At 36.3% G+C, this 26866-nt stretch overlaps 1 protein-coding gene across 1 annotated transcript; it reads left to right on the top strand.

The window, feature by feature from the left end:
* Positions 1 to 2468: 2468 nt before the first annotated feature.
* LOC148271039 (uncharacterized) lies at positions 2469 to 26366 on the top strand (the record flags this gene model as incomplete). Its single annotated transcript, XM_088241902.1, has 8 exons — positions 2469 to 2655; positions 6108 to 6252; positions 9363 to 9494; positions 20803 to 20920; positions 22399 to 22534; positions 23931 to 24121; positions 24484 to 24762; positions 26163 to 26366. Coding segments are annotated over exons 1-8 (1392 nt in total), but the record flags the coding sequence as incomplete, so codon positions are not given.
* Positions 26367 to 26866: the final 500 nt, after the last annotated feature.

Below are 26866 nucleotides of genomic sequence, written 5' to 3'. Positions count from 1 at the left end.
CCCGATCAAAAACCTATAAAATTTTAGTTTTTGTTAGCAGTAAAATGTTTCTTTTTTCTTTGCAGTCTCAATCCTGGGGATTGGTTTGCAGCAAAGTCCTGCATCTCGTCCTCCATTGGTCTCTATTTTCTGCAGCCCTCTTCAGCTCGACATATGAGGCGCTGTCAAAATCTTCGCACACTTGCTCCAAATATTCCCGTCGGGGGCGCCCTCTACAACTTGTCCCGTCAGCCATTCCCTCTATGATGTCGTGCAGGAGACCCTCATGGCGCATAATGTGGGGATCCATCGGGCTCGCCTCTCTGAGATGGTTTTGATTAGGCGCCTACCTTCTTCGATTCTGCTGAGAACCTCGTCATTAGTGATGTGGTCTCTCCAGCAAAGTCCTAATATTTTTCTTTAGCACCACATCTCCCAGGCCTCTGGTCTTATTTTATCTCTTTCGGTAAGGCACCACGTCTCACAACCGTACATCAATATGCTCCATACAGTCTTGGCAAGTTGCTTGCGGAGTTTTAGTTTGATATGATTTGACTCAAAAATCTTTCATTCTTTGTTAAACGCAAGCCTTGCTTGGTGTATGCGGCAGTCGACTTCTCTTTTTGTTCTCCCATCCCAGGTGATCCTGCTTCCAAGGCACACAAACTCTTTCACGTTTTTCAAAATTTTTCAGAGTTTTTCAAAAATGTTTATAGTTCATTAATAATATCAATGTTGAGGTTGCATGAGTAAATTTGAGAGTGGCGTCATTAAAAAGTCTTAAAATTGTTGATTTTTACCCCAAATAAAGATGTAAAAACGAAAAGTAGGCTAATACCCGTATGCAGAGACAAACCTTAAGGTGAGGAGAGGACATTCTATTCTTCACCTTCAGGTTATTCTCTGCGTTTGAAATTAGAATGTACTTTCCTCACCTTAAGTTTTGTCTCGGCATACGGGTATAACTTATAATGTGTGAGTTCAAAATTTTATTGATTTCTCTACAAAAAACATTCGAAATTTTGATTGACAAGTGAACGTAAAGTTGACAGGGCTGAACACCGTTTTGGTCCGCAACGCGTAATCCGATGCAACGTCAGCTCGGATAAGTAATTAAACGTCGTGCGCCGAAAGAATACTTACATTTCATCTTGACTTTTCGCTACCCAACCACGCGGTTATTGAAAATAAAAAATATAGATTGTAAATCAAATGTTTAAAAGTGCGGATTTTCAATCGTTGAAATCACGTCGGGGTCACCATGGATGGGTGCACGTGGATTGATTTGAGATTAAATGAGGAAGATGGATCACAAATGAAGTTATTTATTGAGTAGATACACACGAGTTTCATCCTTACAATATTGTTCAGAAGGAATTTATTATAGCGAACGCCACCCGTCAATTAATAAATGCGTTTGTAGTGTCTAGAGTCGATTATTGTAATGGTATCTACGCAGGTCTACCAATAATAAAATGACTCGCTTACAGTCTGTATTGAATGCCGCAGCGAGACTTATTTTTGGAATCTCTAAGTTCAGTCATATCACTCCACTACTTCGGGAATTACACCGGCTACGTTTTCCTCAGAGGGTGGAATACAAACTCTGTTGGCGTATGTATAAGTCACTGCACAACTCTGCTCCAGAATATCTAAGGGAACTCTGCATTCCAGATGAACTAGCTGACAGACATCTTACGCTTAGATCAGCTACATCAACGTCGAAAGGAAACGTCATTATACCCCTACGCAAACAGCGCACTAAATTTGGCGAACGCGCATTTGCGGTCGCAGGCCCTACGGCATGGAGTGCTCTCCCATCAGAGGTCCGAAACTGTGAGAGTGAAGTGATTTTTCGGAAGAAACTAAAAACCCACTTGTTCTCTAAAGCATTTGAATAAATTCTTAGCATGTGGTGACAAAGTACATTATATTTCTTAAATTAAAAAGTTAAAATTAAATTTATATAATCACTTTATAAAGCGCCCTTGAGGTTTTATATTACGAAAATGGCGTTATATAAGTTATCCATAATTATTATTATTATTATTACTGGCGAGGAGCTGGTGGACGGGCGACATTAATTTCATCTTGGCATTTCGTGTAATCTTATTTGTAATCCATCTTTCTCATTTGACCTCAAATCAATTCACGCGCACCCATCCATACAATATAATTTACGTACTTTGTCCGGATCCACGTTATTTTTAATGTTGTAAAAATGGTCTGAATGTTGCACGGTATAAAAATTAATTTAGTACATTGCAGTAGTAAATTCGCAATTTTTTTTATATATATTACATAAGTTGTGTTTGAAAAATGGAGAACTTCCGTAATTATTATGGAAGAAGCTGGAAAAGAAACTTTACGCTGTGTTTTTGATAGTTCTTTAGAGCGCTGTTCGTCTTGAGGTGGTGATGCTTTGTATAAAATTAAAGTGACGTACCAATAACTAACTCTAAAAATTGAACGATGTACAATACTGTACGATGTCTCTGATTTGTGTGGCACGGCGGAAGGCCGCCAAAGAGAATGCGGAGACTAACGCATCCTACTTGCTTGTGTCCGACAGTGAGGTGACTCCAGGATCCATCGAGGTCTGGTCTGATCTTCCGGAGGAGATCAAGAATGACCCGTCGCTGGCGCCGTTCAGAAACCAGTATGAGAAACAGCACGGTGAGTCTAATTTTCCATACTAATTTATTTAAATAAATGATGCTGTATAATTGATAAGATTAAGAAAGGGTCTCTGAGATGGTTTGGTCACGTAGAACGAATGGACGACGAAAGAATGGTAAAACAAGTGTATATGGCAAAAATGAACGGCAACGTGAGACAAAGACGACCAAGGAAGACGTGGCATGATCAGGTAAATCAAAATCTTAAGTCTGGTCATGTCAAAAGCAGACAGAACGGAAGGGCATGTATGACAAGATATATGAATGTGGAAGAAGCTAGGAATGTATTCCAGGATAGACGTGGAAACGGCGTGATGGTAGTAGAAGCAGTAGTAATGCTGATGCTGATGATGCAGTTCTGTTAGCAAGCAGCAAGGAAGATTTGCAACAAATAGTCTCTAGAATGTATGATGTATGCTTGTAGAGCGAATTGGCGATGAACAAAAGTAAGTCAAAAGTGATGGTATTTGAAAGGGATAGTGAGGTTACTGACTGCATAATAAATGTTAACAACGAATGTCTCAAACAAGTAGAAGAATTTGTGTATCTGGGAAGCATGTTTTCAAGAGATGGAAGAGTAGAAAATGATGTTGAAAGGAGAGTGAATGTGGGCAACAAAATGAACGAAGCACCAAGAACAGTAATTGCTAATAAAAACATGTCAATCTCTCATCGTCCATTCGTTCTACATGACCAAACCATCTCAGAGACCCTTTCTTAATCTTATCAATTATACTTGACTCAGATTTACACTCTCGCCTGATTTCATCATTCGTAACCCTGACATGCATTGATTTCCCACACATTCGTCTAAGAGGTCGCATTTCAACCGCGTTCACCCAGCTTTCATCCTTCCTCTGCCAGTTCCATGTTTCACTTCTATACGTAAGTGTCGGGACTAAAACTCCGTTGTGCACTGCCAGTTTAGCTTCGATTGACATATTTTTATTAGAAATTAGTGCTCCGTTCATTTTGTTGCCCGCAATCACTCTCCTTTCAACATCTTTTTCTACTCTTCCATCTCTTGAAAACATGCTTCCCGATATACACAAATTCTTCTACTTGTTCGAGACATTTGTTGTTTACATTTATTATGCAGTCAGTAACCTCACCTCCCCTTCCAAATACCATCACTTTTGACTTACTTTCGTTCATCGCCAGTTCATCTCTTCAGGCATACATCATACATTCTAGAGACTATCTGTTGCAAATCAGCCTTGCTGCTTGCTTACATAACTGCATCATCAGCATCAGCATTATAATAATAATGACATGACAGGACAATACACAAAATTTGTTATAATGGATCGATACAAATTTTAATTCCATACAATTTAACGTCTTATCGCGTTTTATTCAATACACGTGTTTTGAATAATATATGAGCAATTGATTTTCTCAGTAATTGATTCTTTCGACGCCTACCTCCCTCCATCCTCGCCCTTTTAACACTGTCAGTCATAAAACTAAACATTGTATCTACGTCATTTAATATGTCTCTCATCTTCTTCAGCCTTGTTCTTTCACTGCTAAAGGATTCTTCCAAACGTTTTTTTTTATTTTTTTATTCAGAAAAACAACAGCAATACAAAAAAATATACACAACATTATAAAAAAAACATAAAATAAAGCCAAATCAGTTTCCCACATAAATACAATTTAAAAAATCCAGTTCAGTTAGATGTTATTTCATAGAAGTGCATGTGAGCGAGTTTTTTGTGTGGGGATGCGTGTGTAAGTGAGTGGAGTGTGGTTTTGGTGGGTATGTGAATATGTGTGTGAGAGTATATGGGTGTGAGAGTGGGTTTATGGACAAGGTGAGTGTGTGTTTGATATGAGTGAATAGAAACAACTTAAAGTTATAATGTAAAATTATATTTTTTTTTATAAAGAAACATAATCTTTTTAATGTAATAGTTTTTTAATTCTTGTTTTAAAAGTGAGTTTACTGCAGTAAAATATGTCTATGTTATTGAAAAAATACATTATAATTACGCGCCAAGCGAATCAGAGGAGAGTTCTGTGCATAGTTGGTGCGAACTGTGGGTACATGAAAAAGAGATAGATTCGTGTGACGGGTGCGGTAGCCAGGTACATTAAGGGCCAACTCAGAGACCAGAACAGGACTATCAAGACGTCCATTAAGAATGTGATGTAAATCCCCATATATTTTCCCTCCTCTGTTCCTTGCTTTTTACTTCCAAGCCAGTTATCGAGGCAATGTCGTCGGCCCATCTTTTTTGTGGCCTTCCAACACCTCTTTTGTTTGCCCGTAGTATCCACTTTATTATTCTGGGTATCCACTTGTCATCATTTAGTCTTACCAAGCGTCCTGTCCACTGTCTTTTGCACCATCCATAATATCTATGACTTCATTTCGGCGCCTAATTTCGTAATTTCTTATTCTGTACCTTAAACATTCACCGAACATGTGTCTTTCCATAAATCGTCAAGTGCATTTCACTTTCTAGATACTTTTCTGTGTCACAGACACATTTATTAGTCCATATGTCATCCCTGGAAATATGCATGATTAATAGACTCGTCTTTTTAAGCATAATTTAAACAATAAACAAATTTGTTTTCATCATCAGATGGTACATAGGATATGCATATCCCAATTAAAGCATATCCGGAAACAAAAAAGCAAAACTTTTGCCACAAATGATAATTCAGGCAATGATACAAATGATCAAAAGCACAAATATTAAAATTAAACCATGAACTTTATTAACATATTACAACAGAGATGAAAAACATTTAAGAGAAGGTGATACAGAAGTCTAGGCATCAACATAACTTATGACCTGTCAATGGCTGGTTTAAGTGGTCACTTTACACACTGTGTAACATTCACCATTTTGCTCATATTTGAACATCTATATTCCTTTCATTCTTTCATCTGTTGATGTTTGTGAAGTTAAAGAGCTGAAACCTTTATTTATGCGGGTGAGATTCATCTAATTGAATTATTTCACCTACATACTAGGCAACGCCTGAAAATGTTATTTTTTAAATTTCTATACTTCTTCATGGACCAGGTTTGATTTACCAACAATATTTTGAGTTTGTCCAAATTTTTGTAGACAAGGACTGGATTCAACTCTCTGGGGGGCTGTTTATATTAACATATTACAACAGAGATAAAGAACATTTAAGAGAAGGTAATATAGAAGTCTAGGCATCTACAGGGCTTATGACCTGTCAATGGCTGGTTTAAGTGGCCACTTTACACACTGTGTAACATTCACCAGTCATGAACTTTATGGTCAAACATATCTTACCGACTTTTTAATTTTTACCGGTTAAACATCTTTATAAATAAAGCCACTGTTTTATCGTCGTTATTATTTTAATTTTGGGTATTTTTTCAAATGTTAGCATGCCAAGCCACTCATAGATGTTAAAATGCCTTGGAAGATTTAACATGTAGATCTTGTATTTTTGCAGGCATATCAGCAGCAAACAACACAACAGTTTCGACAGACACCCAGTTAGATCTTACCGCCACAGAGGAAGGAACGGTCCACTACTCCGTACCCTCGATCAGCGCCGGTGCTGCGGAGTGGAGTAAAAACACCTTGGTACAAAACAGGTAATCAACGGTAAACCAAACAATCTCAACCACAGAACACAAACTATTTTGATCGTTTTGACATACACTCCGTTAGACCTCACGCCGGAGAAAAAAGACAAGTTTTTTTTATTTTTTTTATTTATTTACAATTTTAAAAAACCCGTTAGGGTTACATTAGAAATTTAATATTGTCTAGTCATTTTATGTCTCGTCTAGTCTAGTTAGTTCAGTCATCATGTGCTTTTTCAGATTGATTTTAAATTTGTCTCCAGTAAAAGTTTTCAAGTAGTAAGGTAGGTCGTTGTAGTGTTTAAGTCCATTATGTAGTATTTTTGACTGTCCCGTGTTTGTCTTTGCTTTTTCAATATGATAGTGTTGTTGTTGTCTGGTGTTATATTTGTGTGTGTCAGCATTTTTGACTAATATTATGTCGTCGTCTTGTATGTTTCCCAGTGTTATTTTGTGCACAATTTTTAAGGTCTCAATTTTAGTCAAGTAGTTTGTGTCAAACTTTGTTTTTTTTTGTACAGTTCAGTCGTAGAGGTCAGGTAGGGTAGGTTGAATGTTAGTTTAAGAATTTTATTTTGTTGTCTTTGTATTCTTGTTATGTCTGTCTTGTTGCCAGTTCCCCAGAAGGCGATCATGTAACTCAATTTACTTTTGACGTAGGCTTCGTACATCATAATTTTTTCCTTTCTCGGTATAAAATCTTTAATTTTGTAGAAGAGGCTATGTAGTGATGCCATTACTTTAGTGAGTCCGTCTATGTGTTTTGTCCATTTTAAATGTGTGTCCATCTCTCCAAATGCTTTGCTTGCATATCTCCAAACTGTATATTGACGCAGAACAAAATTGTTCTACAATCGATTGCACATCATTTATTTATTCCTGGTATTAATTTAGTTTACAGTTGCTGAGACATAAGTCCCATGTCAATTATAGTCACAGTAAAAAACAAATAATTCGTATTAATGCTTTAATACAAATTATTTGTTTTTTACATTTTTCTAAGTTACCTTGGTGACGTTTTAAAGAAGATATTTTTTTAATTCGAATGGCATATTTAACCATCTCAGTACCAATCTCGCCGGCCTTGAAGCCAGTGGCTATTTTTTTTTTTTTTTAAGAATTTACGGTACAAGTACCTTTTACATTACATACATACATAAGTATTTACGGTGGAGTATATATAGTAACAACCTTTTCAATGCTTACTTAGAAAGAACATAATTAAAATATTGATTCCACACTAAAATGTTTTACAAGTAATTGTTTATAAGCTGGAAATTTCAATAAAAATATGTCACCTAAATCCGAATGTTTATTAAGCTAGGGTTTCCTAGGACAGCGGTGCCCGTAGTTTAACGGCCGTAGTGAACGGTGATGCAGTGGACAGCTGTCGTAACGGTGACTAAAGTGTGGTTTCCTAGGAAAACGGTATTATCAACACCATTTAACACCGTTTACCTCGGAAACCACTCTCTAGTTGACGTTACGACGGCTGTCCACTGCATCACCGTTCACTACGGCCGTTAAACTACGGGCACCGCTGTCCTAGGAAACCCTAGCTTTACCCAGCGCATGTAGACGATTCAGTGCTGAATCGCTAGAATATATTGAGATATGATTGTTGCAGTGATAAAGTTGAACTAGCCTAGTCACTCTAACTAGGTAAAATGGGGCGACATTTGAATCGTAAGGTGCCTTTAATCATTGGAAGTATTATAAAGTTTATATTTGAAGCACTAACTTTGTGGTTATTTATTTTATTTTTATTAGCGGTAAGTATTGTTCATAATATTAACAAATTACAACTGGGATGAAGAACATTTAAAAAAAAGAAATATGGAAATCTAGGTATTTACAGCGTATATCATTTATCCCTTAATTCGATCCGATGAATTTCTTCACAGCAATTAAGGTTCCAGCTCTTTAAATTCACTAAAATCAACAGATATAAGAATTGAAGAAATGTGGATATTCAACCATCGGCAAAATGGTGAATGTTACGCAGTGTGTAAAGTGGCCACTTAAACCAGACAATGACATGTCATTTACCCTGTAAATGCCTAGACATCCATATTGCCTACTTCAAAATGTTATATATCCCTGTTGTGATTTGTCAATCTTAATGACTCCCTAGAGGGTGAAATACAGTATTTTGTCTACAAAAATTTGGACAAACTCAAAATGTTGTCCTTTATATTTCTCTTTATAACTAGGAAACCTCTGACTATAACGTATTTATAAAGGTTTGAAGTTCGAAAATGATCAAGGTCACCCCAATCCACGGTGCTCTACGAATCATAGATATTTTTTGGAAAAACCCACCTACGACGTCACACATCGTCCGAAAATGTCACACTTGATGACGTCACGAATTTGTTTGTTTTTTTATCTTTATTCAAAAAATAAAAGTCCTTAAAATATAGCTTGATTAGAATGACAGTTATCAGCAAAAGTAACGACATAACTTTGTAGTAACATCTAAGGAGTGATTTATATTGACACACGAAAAATCATTCGTATCTGGCGTGTTAATTTATTTTTTTAATACGATGCTTGACATATAAATCTACATAATTATATAAAATCAGCTTTAAAACTAAAAAAAAACTAAAATAAACCTAATTATTAATGACGTCCTTAAAAGGTTACATCATATTGCAAAAACGTTAGAGATAGGACAAATTGATCAATGTAAATCAATCGAATAAAAAAATATTTATTTGATGTTGTTTATAAAAAAAAGTATAAAATGTCTTATTTTTGGTGAATAATTGTCTTAAACACACTATAATAGGCTTGTTTTTGCGTTTTTATATCAATTTTCGGAAACAGAGTCCTCATGCTTGCATGAAAAAACGGATAAAATCTATTTGATCGGTACATGGTCTGTGATCAGTACTTTCCATCACTAGTCACATTAGTTTGACAGCTGTCATTTTAATCAAGCTATATTATAGGGACTATAGACTTTGATCTTTTATAACTCTCTCACTTCTTAATAGATTTTAGTAAGAATGGTACCGCTTGTCTTGTAGTTTTTTTAAATTATTTTATAAGCTAATCAAAAAGCCCATTCTTCCGTCTCCATTGAGATATGCATTTCGCATTTCACGTTGCAGAAACGGGATCCCGGAAGGACAGGCGGCGCTGAACAGCCAGCCTGGAGACCGGAGTATATTTGGGCGTAGCAAAGTTAGCTTTCTCCAAGCGAATATTGCGGGAGAGGCTACTGTGAACCTCAATCCGCCAAGGTAAGCAGTAATTAATTTTGACAGTACATCATATGCACTGCGTCTTGTGGTTACCTATTTTATTTTGTTAGGTAATTCAACACAGATACATACTAGAAAACATACAATTTGAAAACATTCGTCGATACAATTTTACATTTAGGTAAATCATATGAATGCAAATGATTATTTTTTTATTGTATAACGATAAAAAAAAAAAAAGTAAAAAAAAGTAAGAAATCAAATGATTTTGAAACTCTAGTAATCGGAAAATCCAAACATATTTTCAATAATAATAATAAATTGACAATGTTGTAAGTTTGTCATTTTTTTGTTGACGAGGACTGGTTTCAACCCCACGGGGAGCTGCAAATATAACATTTTACAACAGAGATGAATAACAATAACAATAATCTTCAATCATAGAATTACACAAAATATTATTATGACTATCTGAGAGAACTCTTCCAACCTCTTTAACAACACGGACTATCTCTTCGTTCTAGTAACGAGAGAACCCTTTTAATACCCTGTCACCGCTCTAATTTTCTTGCCTCGTCTTTCACAGTAGTAGCCGCTCGATTGTGGAATAATCTACCCACTAATGTTAGAGACGCCCCCTTCTTTATTTACAATTAAGTCAAGATTGAAATGTCACTATATTCATATTTAAATTGTTCCTTTATCCTTCTTCTTTCCTTCCCATCCCCTCTCCTCTCTTCATAGTATAGTGTTATTTTTTTTGTATATTTTTATTTAATTAATCTTTGTTTTTAATTTTTGTATAAAATTGTAAGATTCAATATGTCCATGTATTTGTAATTTTCTCAAACTAAACGGTTTGGGTAAGTTGGAAGAAATTGTCTAAAGGCAATATGCCCGCTCTTATATGTATATATATTATATATGTATATAAAATGTTAAATAAATAAATAAAATTAATATATATTAAGGTGTAATACATATTTTTTAAAATTTTATACAGGATACATTGCAATAAAAAATAAGTTGTACGTGTGTACTTATTAAATAAGTAAAAAAGACCGAAAATCGCAGTTTTTTTTTATTTTTTTTATTTATTTTTCTTTTTTAAATTCTAAACAATTTTTTTTTTAAATTCCCGCCAAACTGCAAAAGCAGTTTTTTTGCAGGGATTTCTCTCTTTAAACATTTTTGTAACACAATATAATAAATGTTTACATAAAATATTTTTAAAAAAATCTTAAAAATATCAATAAAATAAAAGTTTAAAAAAAATTAAATACAAGTAAATCAAGTCTTTTTTGAAAACGAAATATATAAAAAATAATAAACAAACACTTTTTTTGACACTGTTTTAAATTGTTTGGTTTCCCCATTTTTTTATATTTTTTTTTTTTTTTTTTACAGACTAAACTTAGAATTTAAGAAAAAGATTTTTAAAACTAATTTTACTTTGTTTTTATTCATTTCACTATTTTTTTATTTCGTCCGGGAGTCTCTTTACTATGCGAGGGAGTATATACGTATAAGTATAAGTATAAGTTACATTGTATAAATCATTTGTTCGTAATTTAATTCTGTAAGATGGTCTTTCATATCTTTAGTTCAGAATTTAGAAGGATTTCGGCTGGTTTGATATTCTTGCACAAATTCATATCTAGCTGTTTAGATGCCCATGATATCCTTGCTCAGATAAACCTTAATGTACCCCGCCGTAACTTGCGTACCAATCCTGTCTTTGCTGTGGGAAATTATAAAACTAACTCTTTTCGCCTCTGCCAAGGATCCTAAGAACAGTGAACGAAATCTCACTAAACGGTACTGTCGATGTGTTCCTACAGCAAAGGCAAGCATTCAAGAAGCAAGCGGTGTTAACACTCCTGATTCGCGATGATACACTTGCCAGGACCGCCTAGATTATGCCATAATTATTCTTAAATTTATTTCAACAGAGAGGGAAAACATTTTTGAGAAGAGAATATGGAAGTCTAGGGATTTACAGTATGAATAACTCCCTATGGAGGAAATCCAACCAGTCTGCAAGCATTTGGACATACTCAAACATTGTTGAATTAACTACCTGGTAAAGAAGAAGTATAAAATTTGGAAATTTGATTTGGTTCAGCTGGATGAATCTCACCTTTATCACGTGGGTGAGATTCATCCAGCTGAACCAAATCAAATTTCCAAATTTTATACTTCTTCTTTACCAGGTAGTTAATTCAACAATGTTTGAGTATGTCCAAATGCTTGCAGACTGGTTGGATTTCCTCCCTAGGGAGTTATTCATACTGTAAATCCCTAGACTTCCATATTCTCTTCTCAAAAATGTTTTCCCTCTCTGTTGAAATAAATTTAAAAATAAATAACTCCCTAGGAAAGAAATCCAGCCAGTCTGCAAGCATTTGGACATAATCAAACATTGTTGAGTTGTAAATAGCTCACTCTTAGAAAATGGAAATCAAGTTGGGGTTGAGTGGGGTTCGAACCTCGGACGTCTGATCCGTGAGTCCGCAACACTAGCCACGGGACCACAACCTGATTCAAATTATATAATCAAGCTTTGCAAAAGAGATTTAAATGATAATGAGGAATTCCAGTCCAACCCGGAATTAAATTTTTAAAATGTTTTCGTGTACACGTGAATATTTAAAAATTTTGGAGTAGGATGAAATATCTCAAAAACGCACCCAAAAATAAATAAAAAATGTTAAAAATAGTATTCATTTTAAAATCGTAAATAATGACGTCACTCCTTATATCTACGTGTAGTACTTCTGGTTTCCGCTTTAAAGCCCCCGCACCTTGTAAATAATAAATAGTACACTAATAGAAAAAAAAAAAGTAAACAGTGGACTTCCTCATTGAAATGAAATCATTATTTAAATTTAGCGAATACTCTCAGGTAAAAATCCTGCAAAAGGAAATCGACTGTAGATTAGTCGGTCTCATGGTGCACTGGTTATTACGTTTGAGGGCATGAAATAAATAAATAATTGTAAAACAATAAATATAGATCCAATGTTTTATATTTTATCATGCTGTGTAGATTTTTGCCGCGGTGTGAAATGGGCCAATCATGCTATATCACGGAGTGAGTTCGTGGTTTGCACCTGCACAGCGGTCCAGTCTCCTTGAATGTATGGTAGGCTTCTATATTCTAAACGGCTTCTCTGTTAAAAAACATTAAAAAAAAACAAAAAAAACAGTAAAGGGCCCAGGTGCGAGCCCTGTGGTATCCCCGAATAAAAATAATTAGATTCTAACAAGCCATTAGAAACATTTTCACACACCTTACATAATGTATTTTTTAAATAGCTGAGTCAACATATTCTCAAGGGCTTCATTTCTGTTGAAAATAACTAAATATTGATTGGAACATACCGAGCCATAATCGGCAGAACAACGAAAGCGACAGTTTTGGCGAATTACGTTTTTGGAAAAGTGTTCCTTACTGCACAAGTATTAAAATCATTCATCATCATCATCAGCCGTCTCTTGTCCAATGTTGAACATAGGCCTCCCCCTTTAGTCTCCATATTTCCCTATCCTGAGCCAACCGCATCCAACCACTTCCTGCAACTCGTCTTATGTCATCAGACCACCTTGTCTGAGGCCTGCCGACACTTCTTCTACCCGTTCTGGGTCGCCACTCCAGGACTCTTTTGGTCCATCTAGAGTCTGTGATTCTGGCTTATTATAGCTCTATAAAATTCACCTGCCACATTTAAGGATGCTTATTTTTATTTATTAAAAGAAAACAACAGCCATTATAACAACAACAAAAACAATATTTACAAATAAACCAAAATTATAAGCCAATTATAGTTTTCTATAAATTACTCCGCATCATTCCACTCTTAACCTAGCCGGACCGAAGGGGGGGATTCGAATCCCCCAAAGACCTATTTTAATTCGATAACTCAAGTATTATTAGCTATTTGCCGTGTATTTTTTTAATCGTGAAATTGATAGAAACAAGCATTTTCCTTTTTTGTTTTTTTTTTATAAAATTTAAACAAAAAAAAAATATAATACAAGGGTCAATTTCACTTAACGTACATAAATAAAATACACGAATGAGTAAAATATGTATACGCGAAAACATGAATAAATTATTGCACCTTAATAAACACTTCAAACGTTTTATTCTCCTGACGCCACATACAAGTAGGCGCTGGGGTTGTTTGGTCCCCCATTCGGATCATGTGTAATTTCTGAACGCTTAGTGAGGTCGGTTATAAAAAATATAAATATTGTTTTTAAGCTAAGCAAAACAACGTAACCGACGATAATTTAGGCGGGTACGCTAGCTCGCACCTCTGTGACAGCACAGAGTTAAATTCAAAGCAGCGTTACCGCCACTATCTTAAAAGCGGAAGGTATTTAAACAATTTGACTGTCATTTCAGTATTGAGAGTAACGTATCTTTAATTTTCTAATTATAAATGGTATATTCTGTAATTTATTTTTGTTCTTCAATTTTTAATGAGGAAGTTCAGTGGTTTTTAATTTTTTTTTATTTGTTTATAGACTGTTAAACTAAGCCAAAAAAATTTTTTTTTAATTTTTATATATCGTATTATCGGCGATACGATTTTTCAAAGTTTTGTATTTCTGAAATAACTCCGCGTGTAACGTCAGAGGTTCATTTCCGCTTATTCTCATTCAGTTCTTCCCATTGGTCCAGAAGCGACAAGTAGACCGGAAATCTTCCATAGCTCTCAGATCATAGGTTTATTCACTTGAACCAGTGACGTCATTTAAAGTAGTGCGTTTTTATCAAAATATTTTTTATTATTTTTTCTGTACATTTTCAAGAAACTTTGGCGTACAATTTAATGCTCTAATTTTTACCCCGCGTAAGAAAACATTTTTTGTATCAAATTTCCCGTAGGGCTGAAGTTCCTCATTACTAACGATATATTTTCAAATTTATATTTGTGTTTCAATTTTTATTACTATCGGTATGTTTTCCAAATTATATTTTTGTTTAATTTCTTTATTACTAATGTTATATTTTATAATGTGTATTTATGCTTCAATTTTTATTATTATCGATATGTTTTCTAATTTATAATAATTATATCTCGTTTCTTTACTATTAATGGCATATTTTCTAATTTATTTTCATGATTCATTTTTTTATTATCATTACTTGCGTGTTTTCTTATTTATAGTTATATTGATTTTTTCAAATGTTATTATTATTCTTTGAATTTATTAAGCATCATTCAATGAAATAAAAAAAACGCATGTAAAAAATAAGGTCCTTCCTAAACACAGGAACTTCCTAGCAAGTCGGGACCTGAAACAAAGAAACTCTGTACATTTTAAAACAGTGAAATACAAAAATATTTTTTTAAAAAACCGACCATCATAAATCACATTTACCGAATTATAAAAAAAAAATATGGAACAAAATAAATAAAAAAACGTTCTGCACAATTCACTATTTGTCGCTTACGTTGCTCTGTCGATTACGGCTCGATATTCTAGTACAGTTATTTATGGATTATAAAAAATGGGCTTGAGATTGAAATTTTGGGCAAATAATGTCATCTTGGGTAAATAAATTTATGTGCCCAGGTGAATAAAGAATACGGGTCTGTGTGTGAAATAGAACCTTGGACAAGTGTTTTGATCCAACGGCTGCTCTTAGGTACAGATTCAGAATAAGGAAGTCGAGTGGAATTCGTCTGCCTCGGTGTGTAGTGGTTGGTTCACTCGCCTAACATTCTCGAGTTCCTGGGTTCGATTCCTGGCAGGGTAGACGTGAAATCGTGGGTATACTGGCAAAAAAAGTTAACTTGAAAATATGCGGATTGACTTAATGATGCAGTTTTGTAAAGTTTTTAACGCTCTACAAACTGGCGAAATTCACTAAGTTCTATTAAATTTAATATATCTGTAGTTTTAAAAATAAATTTAAGGTTAAGTCGTATACCCGGAATTTTATTCAGGCTAAAGGCTTGATATGTTCCATTAAAATATAGACGGTGTCAAAACAATAAATCTTATTTTAGAAATCGGGTTGCAAACAGAACAACCAGTGTGTAATAAAATTTGAACGCGAAGTTTGTCCTTTTTTTCTTTTGTCGAGCGGAAACAAAAGGAGACGTACACATTGGTTGTCGCTGAAAATAATTATAAGAGGCACATCCGCACTTAAAGACTCCAGTCGAACCCTAATATAAGTGGCGTCATAAAAAAAACCCTTTTCTAAACAATGTGTTTTTTAAGTAATATTCTTTAATATTTGGGAGAACAATTATGAACATTGCCTTAAGCACCAATAAATGTAGAAAGTCACAAGACACTAAAACGGAGAAATTACGCTAAAGGATTGTCGCATGTAGAAAGTTTCGAAACGTTATGATTTAGGATTCTGTCATTGTTTGGAGGAAACAAAGAGACATTTTTAACTGCTTCTATATTTTGGTAAACAAAAATTCCGAACTCTAATCAATACGTGCATAGTCATATGCGAAAATTAAAATATACTAAAATTATTAATATTTGTATGCCTAAATCACATTCAATAAATAATGTACAACTCATTATGCGAACCACTTACTTGACATGCTTATCTAGAAACAATAATATAAGTATAATTTAAGGTACTAGTTAAAAATAATAGGGTTAATATTTTACTGATTTATATAGCGCCAGTATTGTGAAAAAAGCACCTTCGAGCCGCTTTACTATTAAATAATTAAACTCATTCTGACTGAGTTATAAACAGACACATTTTATTCTGATGTAAAATTGAGGGTATGAGGCTACTTTAGGATTTGTTTTTACCGTATCTAAAATTTAAATAGAAGAAGACTTCAAAATCCCTAATTCATGTGAATTTATTATTGAATAAAATATTTTGGTAGTATTGTAAATAATATTGTCTAGCACATAAAAATTTGAATAAATAATGTTATATTATATAAGGCTAATTAGATCAATAAGTAGTTTAATATTAATTAATAAGAATAAATAAGGGAATTGTTTATTAGTGTACGAAATGTAAATGTTATGTACATGTATGTGTAAACGGTCATGCCAAGAAAAAAAAAAAGGGAAAAAAATAGAAGATACGCACATCATGACGAGTAGCGAGAACTAAAGAAAAGTTAGGGGCGGGGCTACAACTGGAACAACCCCGATGGAAAAGGGTTGGTCCAACACCAGGTTTAACCTACGAGGATTGGAGGAGGCCATTGAAGAGGAAGGCCCAGAGTTCCGCAGAGAGAGGGTGGAAGGATTTGGTATAAAATACACTACATGCGCGATAAAGAGGATATTCGAAAGTTGATATTCGAAAGAGATTCGAAAGTTTAAATTCTAGAAGTAAGATTTGAAGGAGTCGTGACGTCAGAGTCAATTCGCGATGTGATCTCTCAAGTCACTAAGTCGAGTAGTAGGTCACGGGTGACACTCGCTCACTTCGCAAACCGCGATCAAGCCCACAAAGTCCGCTGGCTTAGAGCGAACACCCTGCCGTACGCCACCGTACACCGCCGCAATCCCTACACACTCAAGCCGCAAGTAAACACCTGTCCGATTAACCATAATCGCAGGTACTTACTTCGGAAGTTCACGCCGCGTTATAAGACGCCTAAGAAGATCCCAGGACCACGTCGAGTCCTTCAGCCGCCGCCTTCCGTGCCCGAAGTCTCCGGTCAAGCTGCAGCATCGGGATCCAGCCGCCAGAACCGGCCGAAGACGCATCGAGCTGCCACACGTCGCCGCGCCGCGACGCTCACCCCCGTCACACACTCTTCGTCAGGGTATTTTTAAGTTATATTTAAGATTATTTCTAAGGTAGATTTAGTTTTTTCCTAATATAATTCTTTATTTCACGAAGCCATAATTTATTTCTTCACCCTCTCCCCCTCTTTAGTAAGTTGACTGACCTAAGCAAGAAGCAAACTAACATTACGAATTTTTTTATTTTCATTTTTATACATATATTTTTTTTTAAATAATTTATTATTGTACAAAGTGCGTAAAGCGCTATTGTCAATTGGCGCCCCACGTTGGGCGCCACTTGACAACCTCGAAAAAGCGATTAAAAATTAAAAATTAAAAATATATAAAATTAAATAGAAATTAGATAAAAAAAAATAATTAATTAAGAGCGATTTAGAGATGTCTGGTTTGTCGGGCGCCAGTTATTCGTAAAGAATAACAATTAGATTAAAGTTGCATTCAGTTTAATTATGTCAATGTGGAGGGTAAGAAAGGAATAAAGATAAATTGTGGAAATTAAATGTATTTAAATTAAATTATAAACAATATCTAACCTAGCTTAGAATTAGACTTAACCTACTTAAACAATAAACTTAAAATTAACCTTACGCCCTGATGCGGCGCGCGGCGTGGTGACGCGAAGGCGGCGTGGGTCCTTGGCGTGCGGCGTGGGCACAGGACGCGATGGGGGCGGCGGCGTGGTGCATCGTAGGGGGAGCCAGCATCTGGCTGCGGCGACAGGGGTAGCTGGGACGGCGGCGTCCAGCTGCGGTGAGATGTGCCGCGAGGACGGCTCGTCATGAGCGGCGGCGTGGCTTCCTGTCCCATGGCGGGGCATGAGAAGTGACGTCGGGTGCGTGGAGGGACGCACGACGTGGGCGGCTCGTCATGAGCGCAGCGGCGTGGGCGCGTGGGCGCGTGGGCGCGTTGGCGCGTGGGCGCGTGGGCGCGTGGGCACGTGGGCTGCGTCACCGTGGTGCGGCGACGTGAGCGCGTGGGGTACGTCGTAGGCGGCAGCGTCGGCGCTGCGACGTCAGGGCTGGTTAGCCAGCGTGGTGGCTTCTCTAGTGGCTGCTGACTGGGCTGCTGACTGGGCCACGGGGATGGCAAGGCACCCGCCCGTGACCCTTGAGGTCAACTGACGCAGTAGAAGAGAGTCCGTAGAAGAGAGTTCGTGTAGAAGAGAGTTCGTGTAGAAAAGACTTCCGTAGAAAGAGAGTTTCCGTAGAAGAGTTTAAGTGGAAGAGAGTCCGGGAAGCGGGCGTCACGGTTTTTATCATCTTTTAGACGTCCCCCCTTCCCGGTTGGTCTCGTCGCTCTCATTGGCGGGCGCACGCTTCGGTTGGGGCGGTCTTCTTTTCCCGCCGAATTCCGTCTTCCCCGCCAAATGGTGTTCTTAAAACTTATTCTACCAAACTTAAATATTAAATTAACCTAGTCTTATAATTAACTTATGATAAGAATCGGAATAATCGGCGAGCGTGCACGAGAATAGGTATGAAGGTAGAAGAAGCGAAGTCTATATGCTGAGATAGAGTGACGTGGCGTTCCATCCTCTCTACCTACTTTTACGGGGCAACGGCGTGATGGTTGCTGTTATAATTTTCATGTAAAATATAAATATGTTATTCATGGAAATAAAGTGATTTGGATTTCAAAATATAAATATTATTTTAAACTATTATTATTCGCGTTTTTAAAAGTGTCCTGAGCTTCACAAATATTGACATGTGGCCGGTTCTTGGGGGTACCTTCTCGGCAAGAACAATAGGCTCCCGATTGCCTGAGCGGACAGACTTTTATTACATACAACGACCCTTGCGAAAGGCGCAATTCGGGTCCTTGTTGGTGACTAATAAGTCGAACGGTATTTATTGAAATATAGACGCGTTCACAATAATTATTTTTAAACAAGAAATTATAGAATTGATGGATTTGGCACAGCGGTACTTTCGGTCTATATCAGGCTTTGAATAACTTAATATTTCCTTAATATAAAATGAAGAAAGAGAAAAAACAGAAACATGTTTTTAAATGAGCACTTAATATCTTACTATATTTAAATACGATATAAAACTTATAATTAGAAATCAAACACTGATTTGAGTCTACTGAACACTTTATTTTATTTTTACAAATATAAAAACAAAAATTTCGTGACAATTGTTTGGCCTTGTTAGGGCATTTTCAAACGAATGTGAAGATTATTTGGATTGAATGTCGTTATATAGTTATATAATTCAAGGTACTTAAGTAGAAAATAAAAATAATCTGAACTATAGCATGTACATTAATCATGATTGAGGGAAAAACCAACGGTTAAGGGTGAGGCTAAGTGTTTAATAGGTAATGGGGAATTTAGGTATTTATATTTGAATTTCGGGGAAAATATAACAAAGTAAGTATTTATTGACATACAAGTATGTATTATGAGATAATTAATGAAGCTTTATAGTTTTGTAAATTTAGATAATTGCTGTCTTATAATAGGTTGCTGTTCATTTTAATTTTAAAACATGATTGAAATATTACGAGGAAATTTATATAAACATAAATGTATTATTATACAATATTTCTATTTTTAAGAATTCCTTATCAAAATATATAAATGCAATTGTAACGTGATTCATCTATTAATTACGCGTCATATAAGCGTGTACAAAAAGGAACAAAGTGAAGAATAACAGTCTATTTAAATATGTTTAATACTGGTGAGGATATTAGGTTGATTTGTTCATTTATTATTTTAAAATTAGGATTATTTAGATATTTATTAATTTCCAATTGTTCAAGTATATTAAGTTTACGCCCTTTGCTTTCAACGTGTAATGGAATTTTGAGTTTCAGCTGTTTTTCCTCTCCTTTTTTGTAATGGAACTCGTTTTTTGTAATGGAATTCGTTTTTTGTAATGGAACTCGTTTTTTGTAATGGAACTCGTTTTTTGTAATGGAACTTTGAGTTTCAGCTGTTTTCCCTCTCCTCGGTGGTCTTCCGGGCAGACGGCAAACGGCCGAGACTTCGTGGGCAATGGTGTAGGGGATTTTGGAGCTGTCCATTAATGGAATTATTGACGTAATCTCTCCATAATCTATTTACTATGCAATGGGTATCGCAAATCCGTCTTAACTTCTTGACTCTGGATTCTGCCTCTTTTGAGTTCCTGCGATTGCCTTTAGTACTTTCATCTCTGACGTTCTGAGCAGTTATTTGGTTTTTCGTATTTTTTATTTTTTATTTTTTCTCTATCTATCCTCGCCTCTGTTGTATACATCATGATTTGGTCTCACACACGTTTTGTATATCCGAATTATGTTTCCAATAATCATGTGTTCATTGTTCTATACGACATTTCTTAGGCATCCGATGTTTACTAACTGAGATGGATATGTTCTCATCATCACAATGGCAGCATCATCTGCATGGCATGTGATGTTGATGACCTTATCTCCCTTAGTAGAGTAAAAATTCCATTCTTCGAAATATGCCGCGTTTGGTCTACCGATCCAGTTCCTTATGCACCACTGGGTGTGGAAAGAGGAATGATCATGATTACGATGAAATAATGTTTTTAAAAAACAGTATTTTGCGTATATTTTTCAGCGCTAAGCCTCAAAATGTGCCACCTGCCGTTCAGCCCCCCAGCAGCGCCCCCCACTCGCTCCATTCCCATGACGTATCAGGCCATGATGATACAGACGCTGTCACTGGACACAAAAAGGTAAAAACAATATTTACATCAGGGAAAAGCACCCCTCCTTTTAGTCCTAGGAAATGGAGAGAGCAAAAAAAATGAAAGAACTGTACGAAAAATCACATTGACATAAAATACTTGACATTTATGAAAATTGAGACGGTAAAAATTGTACACAAAATTGCATTGGACGTAGAAGATGATTTATTTATTTTAAAGAAACAGTCGACAATGATATAAAAACATTAAAAAAATACGGTTTAAAGACAGACCAGCGAAGTTTCTAAATAAGCATCATACAACAATATTGTGAGTTTGTCCAAATTTTTGTAGACAAGGACTGGATTCAACTCCCTGGGGAGCTGTTTATATTAACATATTACAACAGAGATGAAGAACATTTAAGAAAAGGTAATATAGATGTCTAGGCATCTACAGGGCTTATGACCTGTCAATGGCTGGTTTAAGTGGCCACTTTACACACTGTGTGTTACACATTCACCATTCACCATTCTGCCTATATTTGAACATCTATATTCCTTCAATTCTTGAAATTTAAAAAATAAAAATTTCAGGCGTTGCCTAGTATGTAGGTGAAATAATTCAATTAGATGAATCTCACCCGCATAAATAAAGGTTTCAGCTCTTTGACTTCACAAACATCAACAGATGAAAGAGTTGAAGGAATATAGATGTTCGAATATGGGCAGAATGGTGAATGTTACACAGTGTATAAAGTGGCTAATTAAATCAGCCATTGACAGGTCACAAGCCCCGTAGATGCCTAGACTTCTATATTACGAGCTCGTAAATGTTCTTCATCTCTGTTGTAATATGTTCATATTTATACCTTTTGATTATACATTTTGTAAATTTAAGTAGATTTTAAGACTGTTTAGATTAAGTATTACTCATCTTTATGCCAATCCTTTAGGGCTTACTTAAGCCTGTTGATTGGCTTTAAAATAAATAAAAAACATCATTGAAGATTTTAGGATTCGTTCTGCCTACTGCCAGGGTTTTCGAAAATACCCGCGTACTGAGAACTCTTTACAACTCCTTGGTGCAAAGTAGACTCGAGAGTGCTTTGATGATTTGGGGGCCACATGAACTGAAGTACTCTCTTGTGATAGAGAAAATCCAAAAAAAGTTTCTGATATATCTTCACATGAGAGAGTGAGGGTATTATCCTTGTCTCTACCCGACCGAGTTTCTCTAGGGTATGCTTGGCTACAACAGTTTAGAGACTAGAAGGAATGTGTATTTGACTACACATTTTTATCGCTTGTTGCGTGGTATGGTCGATAATCCTGAGATTATGATGAGCATTGGTTTGTATGTTCCTGATAATTATCTAAGTCAGCGTCAGCGTAGATTGTTTTATATTCCCTTTTTTTATTTTAATAAATATTTTTAATGATAAATGGAATAATGTCTGACCTATCTGTGATCTGGAGTCAGTCAAACAACTTAGAAACATGTTTATATCCTTACTTTTCTTACAGACTAAACCATGGCTCAAGAATACAAAGATGGTGCTCCTTTTATCCTGTTGGGTATTATTCACCACAATCCTGATGACGAAGAACGAGAAGGTCTACATTACCAGACAGTTGTCCATCCCAGTCAATAGAACCAAAAGTAGGCATTTAAAAAAACTAATACTTATTATGAATTCACTCTGACATATTAGTTGCTGGGATATTAATTAATAAGTCCAATTTGCAGCACTGATTTCATCACATAAACGAGTGGGTTAAATGTAGCTAATCTAAACATATATAAGACGTCTTTTAGCTAGTTCATACAATGAGTATTTTCGACTCGATAGCTACTCTCTCCAATCGATCTTCCAGACCACATGGCTCTTTTCCAGGTGCCTAACTCGTAAATTCTTTCTCTTAAATAGCGTTCTGTTGTATACTTCCTTTCCTTTCTTCTTCATCAGCCTATTCTCTCCACTGCTGGATGACGGCCTTTTTCAAACGTCTCCACTCCTTCCTATCACCCACATTCATCATCCATGCTTTACCAGCTATCGAGGCAATGTCACCGACCCATCTTTTCTGTGGCCTTCCAACACTTCTTTTGTTTGCCCATGGTCTCCACTTATTATTATGGGTGTCTGTCCACCCGCCATCATTTTGCCTGGCCAAGTGTCCTGCCTACTGCTGTTTTAATTTTGCTGTGCGATTCGTGATATCCAGGACTCGTGATTTTTGCTCCCGCAAAGCCGAAGCTTGTCTGCGGGTTACATTACATTTTTTTTTTAAATTTATAAGTAAGTACATAGTTTAATAATAATTCAAGAATAAAATATATTTATACACTTAAGTTTCACTTGCTGTTTAATAATTTTTGACTATTTTTTTTAATGAAATTAGGTTTTTTCTTCACGATTTTTGGCTGGTATTAAATTGTACAGTTTTGGTACTACACTACCCATTGCTCTGTCACCATAGTAGTTTTTCTGTCGTGGTACCATCAGCTGCTGTACCGATACTTGTCGGGTCATGATCTGGTGGTTTATTTTGGATTTAAAATTGCAATCGAGGAAATGATCTGTCACTATCTTATACTGACACTGTTTGTTTATTGGCAAAACGTTAACAAAATCAAATAATATTTTATTGTTGTCTTTTGCCTCATTCTTTATTTTTACAGGTACGATAATTTTTAAAATTTGTACTTGTAAGTGGTGTTTGTGGCCTTATTTCTTCATTTCTTATTCTGTCCAGAGACACGTCTTAGAAGACATAAACCGACCATCTATATTTCCATGGATCGTTGGGTGCATTTTAATTTCTGACTACTTTTCTGTGTTACAGACATTATTTTTAGAATAAATATTTTAAAACATAATACGAGTTTATCTCGAGTCCGTTTTGAATAGTAAGTGCATGCACAGTAACCTATAAATGGTGACCCCGACGTGATCCGAACACGCAACCTCCTTCCTTCAATAGGTACACATTAATTTGATTAATTTCACATTTCTGCCGCAAACCTTCTACATCTCGACTCTCGACTGTTTCAGACTTCCTGATACTGGAGTTGCCCCATGAGGAGAAGTTGTCCCTTCAGCTGAAGGGCCCCTTCCTGCCCGACCAGTACGGGAACCTGACGCTGAACTGGCTGGAGGTGTGGCTAGAGCTGGCCTACTCCGACTGGCCCGTGCTACCTGAGAACGTCAGCCTTCTGCAGACGGGCGATGTCGTCTTCTACAAGGTATTGTTCTATAACTTCACAAACATCAGCAGATGAAAGAATTGAAGGAATGTAGATGTTCAAATATAGGTAGAATGGTGAATGTTACACAGTTTGTAAAGTGGCCACTTAAAGCAGCCAATGACAGGTCATAAGCCGTATAGATGCCTAGACTTCTATATTACCTTCTTTAAAATGATCTTCATCTCTGTTACAATATGTTAATATAAACAGCTACCCGGGAGTTGAATCCAGTCCTTGTCTACAAAAATTTGGACAAACTCAAAATATTATTGAAGTTAACTCTGTTAATTTCCTGTTCGAGCTGTTCTGCTAAGATCTAGAAATGCTAAAAATCATTCTTGATTCTTTTTTGTTTCTAGAACCTATCGGACGTGTGGCGAATACCCCTGGTCTCGGAAACGATGGTGGATTTTGTTCCTGAGATAGCTCGCAAGAGGTCGTTCCACCTCGAAGGTTTCCGGCACGTCGCTGGCAACGTGACCTCCGCGCACCCTCTGCTGAGGGTGAAGATGCAGAGCACGCTGGGCGTCATCATACCTGCGGTGATCAGCTACGACATCCGCCCGATAGACGTGAGGGACGGAATAATGTACGCGGCTGTTGTACTACTGGGGCTGTACGTTCTCATCGTCTTTGAGGTGAGAGTTTTTGGCGTGATCTTTTGTTTAATCATCATCATCAGTGGCGCTACAGCCCGTTGTGGGCCCTGGCCTCCTCCAGAATTTGTCTCCATTCCTCCCTGCACCCTGCGGTTCTTCTCCAGTTCGTCAGGCCAGTTGCTCTAATGTCACTTTCCACATTGTCCAGCCATCTTAATTTTGGTCTGCCTCTGTTTCGTCTGCCTTCCGAAGTGGTATAAATAATAATTTTGGGGTACTGCTATCATTCATTTTGTGCACATGGCTCAACCATTGTAATCTTCTTATTTTGATGAATTGCGCAATGTTGGGTTCGCCATGCAGTGCCTCTTATTCGTGATTAAACCGTCTCCTCCACACTCCGTTATGGTTGACAGCACCAAATATCTTCCTTAATATTTTTCTTTCGAATACTAATGCCATATTTTCATCTCTTTTGATCGTAACCCAGCATTTAGCATCATATACAATGACCGGTCTGAGGAGAGTTTTGTAAATAATGGTCTTAGTTTTTCTAGTGAGCAATTGGGATCCCAGATGTTTAAACAAGCCATAATAACATCTGTTTGCTTCCGATAGCTGTGCTCTAATCTCGGTACTATGATTGTTATCATTAGTCATTTCAGTACCTAAATATGTATATCAAGGAGTTGACATTGTCTATGTGGTGTGACCCAACGTCAATTGCCTGATGTGCATAGTTTATATGTGAATTTTTTGCAAACATATATTTAGTCTTAGATGTATTTATTTTAAGACCCACGACACTTGCAGCCATTTCTAGCTTTAAGAAATCATCTTATTTAATCAGTTATTTAATTCCCCTTGGGTTAAACCTGATCACTTGTCGACGATGCAGGGAGCTCCTACCCCAGTTGGATGACGGAAAAAATGCAATTTGCTTCGGTGTGTATTTATTACATCGACACCTCCTACGTATAATATCGTAACCCACAAAACTCGATTTTACAGGAGTAGGATTTAAAGATATTTTTTTTCAGTGTTAATCTAAATCCAAAACGATTTGACCCTCGCTCACCTTATATTGGAGTAACGGTGTAACTAACCTTTCGTCTGTCAGACAACGAAACAGAACATCAATATTAATTTAATCACTTTTATTTTTATTACAGTTTGTGCAAATGTTTGTAGACAAAAGACTGGCCCCCTAGGGAGTCATTAAGATTAAAACTAAAATCAATATATGGAAGAATTGAAGAAATATGGGTATTCAAACTTAGGCAAAATGGTGAATGTTACACAGTGTGTAAAGTGGCCACTTAAACCAGCCAATGACAGGTCATAAGCCCTGTAGATGCCTAGAATTATATATTTTCTTCTCTCAAATGTTCTTCATCTCTGTTGTAATATGTTAAAATAAATCATTTTGATGCTTTCAGATCGTCCACCGGACATTCGCCGCAATCCTGGCGTCCACCATGTCCGTGGCCATTCTAGCAGTCCTAGACGAGAGACCATCCACTTCGGAGCTGATCTCGTGGATAGACGTAGAGACGCTGCTGCTTCTGTTCTCCATGATGGTGCTAGTGGCTATCCTGTCAGAGACGGGCATCTTCGATTACCTGGCCGTCTACGCCTACAAGGTATTCGATTTATTTATTGGTGGGCACAACGTGTTAACCTCTGTCTGAACATCTTCCTCAGCCCTTATTAATTTGCAAAGAGCTTGTAATTCTTCTATTTGTTGAACCACGCAACAATTGAAAGAGTTGATTTCATTAGGATCTTGGCGTAACTTTTGATGATAAACTTACATTTATCAAACATATTGACAAGATTTCAAATGAGGCGCTAAGTATGTTGGGATTTATTTGTAGGGTTACTAATAAATTTGAAAGTATCACACCAATCAAGTCTCTTTATTGCTCCCTGGTTAGAAGTCGTTTAAAATATATTTCTCCAGTCTGGTCGCCGGTCGCCCCATTATCGGGTACATTCTGATTCACTCGAGCGCGTCCAGAAGAAATTTCTAAAATATATTAATTTTAAACTTCATATTCCAGCTGCTTTATTTAATTATAATCAATTGTTGTCTTCAGCTGATCTTTTGAGACTTTCTGATAGAAGAATCCTAACTGACCTA

This window comes from Micrasema longulum, unplaced genomic scaffold (genome assembly GCF_059751315.1).
Source record: "Micrasema longulum isolate JH-2025_06_02 unplaced genomic scaffold, ASM5975131v1 h1tg003150l, whole genome shotgun sequence".
Taxonomy (NCBI): Eukaryota; Metazoa; Arthropoda; class Insecta; order Trichoptera; family Brachycentridae; genus Micrasema; species Micrasema longulum.
This window is presented reverse-complemented; position numbering and strand designations above follow the sequence as displayed.